The sequence below is a fragment of the Elephantulus edwardii genome, unplaced genomic scaffold (genome assembly GCF_000299155.1).
Source record: "Elephantulus edwardii isolate Elephantulus edwardi_28Jun2011 unplaced genomic scaffold, EleEdw1.0 scaffold00168, whole genome shotgun sequence".
Lineage (NCBI taxonomy): Eukaryota > Metazoa > Chordata > Mammalia > Macroscelidea > Macroscelididae > Elephantulus > Elephantulus edwardii.
The window spans coordinates 6,034,536-6,045,156 of record NW_006399918.1 but is presented as its reverse complement, the minus strand read 5'-3'; the positions used below and the strand labels follow the sequence as shown (position 1 = coordinate 6,045,156).

The window sequence follows — 10,621 nt, the reverse complement described above, 5'->3', positions numbered from 1 at the left end:
AATCCACAGGAGCCAAAATATGACTTTGATTTCATCCCACCTGAATTTCAGAATCATCTCAGGAACAGGTTTGAGGCCTTGAACACTAATGAGCGAAGACCAGAGGAGTTGTTGGAGGATGTCAAATGTATCATCCAGGAAGAGTGCAAATGATCATCACAAAGACAGAAGAGGAAACAAAGACCAAAATGGATGTCAGAGGAAACTCTGAAGATTGCATTGGAGTGTAGAGAAGCCAAAGCACAAGGAAATTGAATATAAGGATGAAAAAATGGGACAAACTTAGTAAGAGAACACTCAAGCTCATTGCCACGAACCTGTACCACTCCAGCGGGTTTTCAGAGGCTGTAAATAACACAGGAGAAGCTGGCCCATCTTTCTCTTGCAGAGCCGCTTGTGGATTGAAATCATTAGGCCTCACTCTTAGTGCTGTTTTTCTTATGTATCATAAAATGGGAATGGACCCATTGCTTACCTTCTTAGGGTGTTCCAGAAACAATAAATCACATAAGAGAAGTAGCCAGTGGATTCTAATCACGTGCCTTGGGTTTGGTGGCTCAACTTCTTACCACTAAGCCAATGAAATGTGTGTTTAAATAGAGGTATAGGGAGCTCTGGTGGCTAGAACCTGCGCTGCAATCCTGAAGGCACCCAGTTGGAGGCCACCAGCTGCTCCGTGGAAGGACGGGCAATCTCCTCTCATGTGATTAACCACCCCTGAAAACCCGCTGGAGGATCAGCTGTGGGTCCATACGACTCTATAGTACACAACAAAAACAACCACAAATATAGGTATATTGTCCTTGCTTCAACATGAAAGAATTCTAGGTAATGCTCAACCTAGAATCTAGCCATTTTGGATGTAAGAGGATAAAAAAAAAATCTGAAATTGAAGGATGTGACGGTAAAGATAACTTTATTAGAGATTGCCTCAAATGGCAATTACTATGGTTCCGATAACCAAAAGATGAACAACTCTTATTCTTGCTGCTTCCTAGTGGTCTGGGGGTTTTATTACATTGTCAATGTCCCACATGAGAAGAGCTTGATTTAAAATATTAGAGATCCCAGAGCACACTTCTCCCATTCAGGTGCATTTACACGTTTAGGAATCCAAGATCGTCTTTATCACGACTCCTTCCCTGTCTACTGTACCCCATGCTGCTCGTACTCCCTCTTTTTCACTGGTTAGTGTAAATGTAAATAGTCCCCCAGCAGGTATGGATAAAGAAGTTCTCCCCCAAATTTTTTTAATAGTATTTTTCATTTCATTCGTTCTATTGGAGGAGGTTGTTGTGTACCAGAACCTACCCATAGCTGACCTTCTGGAGGGTTTCCAGAGGCAGTAAAACACACAGGAGGAAACTGCCTATCTTTCTCCCATGGAGCAGCTGGTGGATTCAAAGTGCATACCTTTCTGTTGGGACTGCAATTCCTTACCACTAAACCACCAGAGCTCCCTATTAGGGTACCTTATTATAATTTTTGCATCTTGTTAATAATTAATAAAGTTGAATAGCTTCTCATAAGTCTTTTGGCCATTTAATAATTTTTTAAATGTCTGTTAATTATTTTGGTTTCTACTTTTTTGTTTCTTAACAGATAAATAGAAGCTCTTTATATATTCCCTTGCCAATAATTCTGTGGCTGGCTTTCAAATCTTCTTTTTTTAATTTTTTAATTAATTTTAATGAAACTTTGCAGAGACTTAGGATTTCCATTCATTCATTGTTACACTTTTCTCCCTGCCCAACCTCCTCCCCAGTTGCTCTTCTCTTTGAAAAGGAAAAGAAAAATTCTTTCATTGTTACACAATCCCTCCCCCCAAGTCTACTCCACTATGCAGCCTTTGTTCTGGACTCCTGTCATGACAATAATGCCTAATCATATATCCCTTTTAAACAGTTCTTTCCCTCATCTGTTTCAATGAAGTATACGTAATTTAAAACCATCTTTCTCAGTCTCACCCTACCCCCGATGGATTTGTAACTTCTTATGGATAAAGAGATGTCCTCAATTTTAATGTAGAACAGGTTATTAGTCTCCTCCTTGACCTCTTATTGCTTACTGGGTTAGGAGTTGTGCTGGCAACCCAAAGTCAGGTGGTTGAAATCCATTAGTTGATTCACATGAGAAAGATATCCAATCTTATCCCATGTGACTTAAACCTCTAAAAATATGGTAGAGGGTCAGTTTCATTAAGAAAGCAATGAAAGAGAGATTTCCTTTATGGTCAGTATTTATTTGTATCTTGCTTGAGGACTCTTTACCCACATAATAAGAATATTCTTTGGTGCGGGCTGTTTGGTTGTTTTTGTGGCTGGTTGAATTTGCTGCATTTGGCTAACAATGAACTGTGGGCTGGAAGTCGCTTGTTTAGAGCCAATCAGGGCCTGGTGCTTGAGCCTGGGTATTGAAAAGTTGGTTAGGCCCTCGGGCCTGGTGTTAATCATGCTTGGAATGAACATTCTTCTTTGCTGTACTGAGCTAATGGGGTTGCTGTGATACTGAACTCTGTGTCACTGGTATGTCAAATGTTATAATGTTTGACCATGGTTTGGTCAAACCATGTTTGGTGGAGCTCCCAGATTGAGAGGCTTAGAAGCAGGAGTGGCATCCACTTCCTAAACAACATGCCTCTGGAAACTCTATCCACTTAAGAGTAATGACAATAGTTATAGAGGAGGGTTCAGGTCTTTTGTTCATAGGGTCACTACGAGTCATTCTCAACTCAGTGGCACTTACCAACAATACAACATGTTCCTAAAAGCCGTATGGGTTATCTTTCACACTTATATTTGTCATGTATTTGGAAATTATTTGAAAGGTTTGGTGAAGGATCAAGTTACATTTTCCGCCCTATATGGATGTCCTATTAACCATTTGCTAAAGAGATTATCCCTTGCTCCATTGCAGCGCCACCTTCATCATAAATCAAGGGTATATAGATATAAATATTGGCATCTGGTAAAGTGAATTTTTTCAGGTGTTTTGGCCGTTCTTGGTTCTTTGCATTTTCATTTCATTTTAGATTCAGTTTGTCAATTTCTTTCCCAAAAAAAAATTCTTCTGGGATTTTACTTTGGATGACACTTGATCTGTAAATCAATTTAAAGAGAATGTAGATCTTCATGGTTTTGAATCTTTAATTTAAGATGGCATATTTCTTCTTATATTTTTATCTTCTTTAATTTCTCTTGTTGAAGTTTCATCTTTTTCTACATGAGAGGGTTTATGTTGAAGTTACAGTACTGTGGGTGATTTCCTTTGTACTTTTTCTCCCTCTCCAAGTGAGATGCAAAAGTTGTTTTTTCTCCTCCTGTTGCCATTAAACCAGGTTATGTGTAAGTCCATGAAGCAGAAGGACGAGCAGGGTTCCATCTGCTGATATAGGGCCTCTTAATAAACAATTTTCACATTCTCCTCATATGTTGCTGGGGCCAGAAATTCTTCCTTAAATTTCCATTTTCTCCTAAATACAATGTCAAAGATTTGTATGAGGTCTTGATATTCATAAACTTAAATCACCAACTACTGCTTTAATTCTCTTGTATAGTACTACTTTCAAAGAGTTGGCTAGTTGCCATTTACTAAAACAAAGGACGGTAGCATCAGCATCACTTGGAATCTAATTTAAAATGCAGAATCGCAGGCCTAATCCCAAATCTTCAGACATGGAACCTGCCTTTAACAAAAATCACACTAAAATGTGAGAAACCCTTACCTAAACACTCACATTGATGAAGTATTGTTATCCCAGTTACTTTCAAAGAAAATCATCACACATTTGAGTGTCTTTTGTTATTACAAATATTCTTTCTCTTAAACCAAAATATTTCCCTAAAATTCCAATCTTGGTTCAAACCTCAAGGGTTCCCCAAACAGATCTAATTCCTCTTCTATAGTAAAGTGATGAAACAGGTGAAAAGAAATGCTTCTGTCTTAAGCCTTCCTCCAGTAAACTCTTTTTGGTTCCTTAAACAAGATTACAAGTTCTCTTTTCTGTTAAGTTCCCTTTTCTATTAGGCTGCCTGGCACCCTAGTGGACATAGAGTTACACTGTCAACCTCTAAAGTCAGACAGTTATAATCCATTAGCTGTTCCGGGGGGAAGGATGGACAATCTCCTCAAGTGTGATTCACAGCTGCTGAAAACCCACAAAAGGGTCAGCTATGAGTCAATCCCAACTCAATATCAATGAGTTTGCATTTTTGAGTTAATAGTGTGGTGAATAGGATGTTGGCCTGCTAACAACCCCAAAACTGGCCTCTCTCAGATGACTCAAATTCATCAGCAATTCTGTGAAAGTAAAATGCACAGTCTCCCCCTGTGTGCTTTACAGTCTCCAAAAACATTTTGGAGTGTCGGCTATGAGTCATTTCCAACTTGATGATAATGACTTTAAGGTTTGGTAGATTTTTTAAATCTCTTTTTAAATTTCAAACACAAGTATTATAGTTTTAGGTCTTGCTCTATATCCAGAGAAACTGTAGGTAAGTATTATCCTTTATCAGTGCCCCCAAAAAGTGTTGAAATGCTAATTCTCTGGCAAAATATATATTATCTCCATTTCAGAGAGATATCTCTCGTTTTACCCCTGTACTAACTTTATCCTGGTAATTCCTTCAAAATCACATCTACAAATATTAACTGAAGTTTCTTTGTGCCCGGTACATTAGTGTGAAGAATGTAAAGAAATATAGTCTATGTCTTGAGAAATTTTCAGTCTATTTGGGGAAACAACATGTCATTTTGTTAGGTATTGTTGAGTCGACGCTAACTCATAGTGACCCTATATACAACAGATCAAAACCTCGCATCATCCTGTACCATCCTCACAAAACTTCTGCTGAACTTAAGCTCACTGTTGCAGTCACTGTGTCAATCAATCCCACTCACTGAATATCTCCTCATTCGCCGATCTTTCCAAGAATAACGTCCTTTCAAGGCCTGGCCCAAAGCACATGAGACAAAGTTTCACTGTCTTTGCCTCCAAGGAGCACCCTGGTTGAACTTCTTCTAGCATAAACGTATTTATTCTTTCGACAATGCATGATATATTCAATACTCTTCACTGATCCTACAATTCAAAGGCATCAATTCTTGTTAATATTCCTTATTTATTATCCAACTTCCATATAAGCAATGGAAAATGGCATAGCTTGATCCAAGTAGACGTTAGTCTTTAAAGTGACATCCTAGCTCTCTGACACTTTAAAATGGTCTGTGACAACAGATTTGCAGAATGTAATACATCTTCTAATTTCTTGGTGTTGATTGTCTGAGTGTTGATTTTAGAACCAATTAGCACGAGCTCTCTGACAATACCAGTCTTTTTTTCCATGATGTTTTTATCATGATTTTGTATATTGATCCAGTTGTGCAGATTTTTATTTTCTTTATATCGAGGTGTAAGTCATACTGCAGGCTATATTCTTTCATCTTCAGTAGCTTCTTAAAGTCTTCCATTCCAGCAAGCAAGATTGTGTCATCTGTAAAAAGAATGTTTTAAATATACTATATAATTAGGTTTAGAAGCAGAAGTGACATCATTTCCTAAACAGAATGTCTCTGGACACTCTGTGAATTTTGATAAATGGTAATGGTTGTGGAAGGGCTTCAGGCCTTTTGTTCATGGGTTCACTGTAAGTTGTGCTCGACTTGACAGCAATCAACAACAACAACATTTAATTAGGTATCATAATTCTGTGAGTTAATCTTTAAAAGTCAAATTATAGTTCATTATAATCAAAGAAGATTAATATGAATCAGTAACAAGTTGCTATCAAGTCAAACCAATGTAATCTTTCTGTTAGCAGCCAAGCACTACTTAAGCAATTGTACCACTACCCAGGTATGAGTTATGAGAACGACTCATGATGAGTTAGAGAACAGGACATAATTTAGAAAACCTTAGTAGGACTTTTGACTTTGATACTTCTTGCATGTGTACATTAAGATTGTTCTTCATCTTTTTAAGCTTTAGCTTCTTTATAAAATATGGGTAACAATAGTGTTTAACATATAGAGTGGTTGTATGGCAAATAAAAGGTCAGGCGTGAAGAATTGCATAAATGTTAATGTGTGTGTGTGTGTGTGTGTGTGTGTGTGTGTGTGTGTGTGTAATTATTAAGTTCAATATTTGGGAAGTCAGGACTGAGGCTCAAAGTCAAGAAGACAAAAATTCTCACCACTGGACCAATCGGTAGCATCAGGATGGATGGTGAAGAGATTGAGATTGTTCACAGCTTCAGTTTGCTCAGATCCCCGGTCAACACTCTCAGCACCAGCAGCCAGGAAATAAAAAAACGTATTGCGATGGGAAAGTCTGCTGTTAGGGACCTCTCTAAAGTACTCAAGAGCAACGGTGTCTCTCTGGAGACTAAGGTGCGCCTGATACAGGCCATGGTTTTTGCAATCACTTGTTATGCATCAGAGAGTTGGACAATGACTAGGGAGGCTAGAAGGAGAATTGACGCCTTTGAGCTGTGGTGCTGGAGAATAGTATTGAATGTACCATGGACTGCCAAGAAAACAAACAGATTCATCCTAGAGAGGGTTAAACCAGGCTGCTCCTTGGAGGCAAGGATTCTGGGGCTTCGTCTGACATACTTTGGACATGTTGTAAAGAGAGACAGGTCTTTAGAGAGGGACATCATGTTGGGTAGAGTAGAGGGACAACGGAGGAGGGGAAGACTCTCTATGAGGTGGATTGGTTCAGTGACTGGGATAATCGGGATGGGTGTGTCAGGGGCAATGAGATTGGCACAGGATAGAGCAGGGTTTAGGGCTGTTGTACATAGGGTCGCTATGGGTGGCAAACAACTCGACGGCACATAACAACAACAACAATAAGGAGAAGTAACAAGAAGCAATGATAGAGTAAAGACTAACAGGAAGAACAGTGAGGGGATGGGAGGCACTCTGCGTGTAACTGGTGCCAGCGGTGAGGTGGACTGGTGGCGGGTTCCTCCTACCAGTCACTCTGACTAGAATCCCAATAGAAAATCCTTCCAGAGGGGGGAAATGTAGAGCAAACTTTAAAAATATAAAAAAGACCAGACTTACTAGTCTAAAAGAAACTAATGAAACTTCCAAAACTGTGACATGTAAAACCTGCAATTTAACCCATACTCAGAGTCAAATTTCAAACAATAAAATACTTACAAAGTAAAGAATAACATCAGGGGGAAATGTACTCCTCAGTACAATTAATCATATGAGACAAAAAGGGTAAAATTTGCTCAAAAACAAAAGTCCAGAGGTAGGAAGGAATAGAATTAAAGGGCAAATGGAAAGGAAGAACCCAGAGAAGTGGGCAGAGTGTTGTTATGTTGAGGGGATTGCAGCCAATATCACAAAATAAAATGTCTATAAATCATTGAGTGGAAGGGAGCTCTGGTGGCCTAGTGGCAAGAAGCTACACTGCAATCCCAGATGTGCCTAGTTCGAATCCACCAGATGCTCTGCTGGAGGAGGGACAATCTCCTCCTGTACCAGTCAGATCTGATTTGATGATGGTACAATGCACAAAAAATAATTTTAAAAAAAGTTAATAAATTAAAAATTTTTAAAAAATTGTTGAGTGGAAAACTAATTCATTCTGTAAACTTTCACTCAAGCTACCAAAATAAAGATACCATCACTTTTGGCTGCCTTTGTAAGAGTCAGAACAATTTGCATTAACTGAGGGGAAGTCCTTTAAAAGAGCTGGAAAGCACAAATAAAGAATGGGAGATTGTGAGTTCCCAGATGTCACTAGGGAGAGATCAAGCAAAGCTCATCTGGGAAAAAGGCTGGAACAAATGTCTTAAAGATCCTAACTCAAACCCTCTTGAATCTGTTCTTCCTCTGGGGGAAGTTAGATGGGAAGTAAGTCTCTACCTGGCTGATCTCCCACTCTCTTTGCTTCTCATGTGGCCTGTTCAGAAGAAGCCTGATGCCCTGGCAACTCAGGACCCCTGCACCACTATTTATGTTGCTGCCTCAGAACCTGTCCTAGAGCCTGTCCAGGTGAGTAATCACTACGTACCCCTTTTCTGTAGAGAATGAGTGAGAAAAGGAGGGGGGAGGAAGGGTACGTTTTTACAAAGCCAAAACACAACAAATTGAGAAATCCTAGTATAAGGAGTTGGAAGGCAGAGTGGCATCCACTTTCATAATAGCTTGCCTCCGGAAACCCTGTGAACCTGGAGAGAGGATGAAAGGTACCCAAGCGTCGAGGACTCTCCTTCATAGGGTCGCTATGAGTCGCCTGTGACTCAACGCCACTTAACAACAACAACAACAGTATAAGGAGATGAGGTCCAATGCAAAGGTACACGGTTTGAATCCACCAGCTGCTCAGCAAGAGTAAGATGGACAGTCTCCTCCCATGCAATTTAGTGCTTCTGAAAATCCATTGGAGGGTCAGTTACAGGTCGATTCTCACTTGATGGTACACACTACCACCATCACCAGTATGAAGAGATAGGTCACGGCAAGCATGCAACAAGAGGAATTTGTGTCCTTGGTGGCAATGCCTTCCCTCAAACCTGCTCAAAGAGTTATGGCTCACTCCACACTCACTAGTATTTCTGAGTTGTCCAAGGAGCACACTGGAATTAGTTGACATATTCATTAGAAATTAAGATTTCTGAAACCTCTCATCCAGGATTCTGTTAAATCAAAATATCTAAGAGTAGTCTCTGGGTGGCACAAATGGCTAAGTGCTTGACAGCCAACTTGAAAGGTTGTAGATCAAAAATATACAGAGGCACTTCAGAATAAAGGTCTGGTGATCTACTTCTGCAACTGGTGGATTCAAACTGCCTGCCTTTGGGTTGATAGCACAACTCCTTACCCACCAGGCCACCAGAGCTCCCTATCTTTTCTATATAGATATCTAAAGAATTAAGCAAAATCCTTCTGAAGTTCCACATTAATGTTCAAGTCAGGACATTCAAGAGTTAATGGGGGGGGGTTGGAGTAATGGAAATTGGAATATCTGAAAAACCATATATTCAAATTTTGTAAAAACTAGTATTAAAAAAAATAATGAACTAATTAGGGGGGGAAAAGAAAGATTAATTCTGGGCTAAATCCTGACTTCGGACTTTGATGTTTCTTACATGTGCGCAGTAGGGCAATTTTTAAATACACTCAAGCTGTATTTAAAAAATTGTTTTAAGAAAGAATCCAGTATTAAAGGGCCACAGAAATGCCTACCACCTACTCTTCTTCAAAGCTCCTAATAGACATAGGATCCAGATATCTTACTGTTTTCATTTTGAAGTTGATTTTCCAGTATATTTTCATATTCAAGGGAAGATTAAAAACCTAAATCTGACTTCAAAAGCTTTAAAAAGTCATTGTAGATTTTCAATGAAGTTGGTATACATAAAGATAATTGTATATTTCACACTTCATAGCAAAATCTCCTACCTGCCCCTATTCCTGTCTCTTTCTTTATTTGAATCTCCTGTCCCATTGAGAGGGCTTTGCTCGCTGTTCTTTACACTTACTTTTCTTTCTGCACCATTTTCCTCTTTACTCTTCAGACATCACTGCTCAGCCCACTAACTGTTACATTCACCCTAACTCATGACATCCTCACGTATGTCAGAGTAGAGTTGTGTTCCATAGGGTTTTCAGTGGCTAAGATTTCCAGAACTTTCTTCTCACGTGCCTTTCAGTGGATTCAAACTGCCAGACTTTTGGTTAGCTGCCTAATAAATTAATAATTTTTGCCACCGAGGGACTCCAAATATTTCACTAACCCTTTGGCTAGTTCATCAATTTAAAATTCTCTTGGCTTCTCCCAATTGGATCCCATGCGTACTACTGAAACAAATTATGTTCCTTGCAAAGAAAGACAAGAGTAAAGTAGCACTGAGTGCCAGATAGATCACTCTAAACATGCTTTCACATCTGCCAGACAACATAAGAATACTTAGAAGGCAGCTATAGCTCTTCTTGTGAATAAGATGGGCAGTGTGGGAACTGGGTTCTGCCTCTAGCAATGTCCTGACTCAGAGATTGCCCCCATGTGGCAATCCTGGAGCAAGTCCCTGAGCTACAGGGTCTCAGAGACCTTTTCCTTTTCCTAAGAATCACTGTTTCCGTCTGTAGCCTTTGAACACTGTGTCTGGTCCCTTGACTCACAATCTTCTGCTTTATCACCAGGAAACAGACTCCATCACAGTTTACAGCAGTGTGACCCTCCCAGAAAGCTGACACCACAGACCCACAGAAAAGACTTTGAAAGAACCAAAGCAAACACAGCACTGGGCCACAAGCTACAAGTTCTTTGTGGCACTCTACATATCTGTTCCCTTTCCGGATAAACTACCTGACAATATCTCTTCCAAGGCCACCTGCAAAATGGACACAAGAGTGAGGATCCCCAAATGCACAGCCTGCTTGGCCTGGGCGCAGGCATGGAATGGACAACAACTTGCCGTAGATTTCCATCTTAGCACTGTCACAGATGAGGTGGTTAACATGAGTATAGATTTTTGGGAATCTTGATCTTCACTGGAATTGGAGAAGATAAAAAAAGAAATCTAGGTCATATGTGATCTATTCCAGAGAACCAACCACCAGCAACCAAATCTGAAAAAGTTTACATCCAGTGTCTGCA

The 10,621-nt window shown here is 39.7% G+C and overlaps 1 protein-coding gene across 1 annotated transcript in view; it reads left to right on the top strand.

Annotated features, from left to right (window-relative positions):
• The window catches only part of SLAMF1 (signaling lymphocytic activation molecule family member 1), a 50,456-nt gene extending 40,241 nt beyond the window's left edge, over positions 1 to 10,215 (top strand). Inside the window, exons 5-6 of the mRNA XM_006895536.1 lie at positions 7,919 to 8,013; positions 10,165 to 10,215. Coding sequence (XP_006895598.1) covers positions 7,919 to 8,013; positions 10,165 to 10,215 — 146 coding nt within the window. The remainder of the gene's footprint in view (positions 1 to 7,918; positions 8,014 to 10,164) is intronic.
• Positions 10,216 to 10,621: the final 406 nt, after the last annotated feature.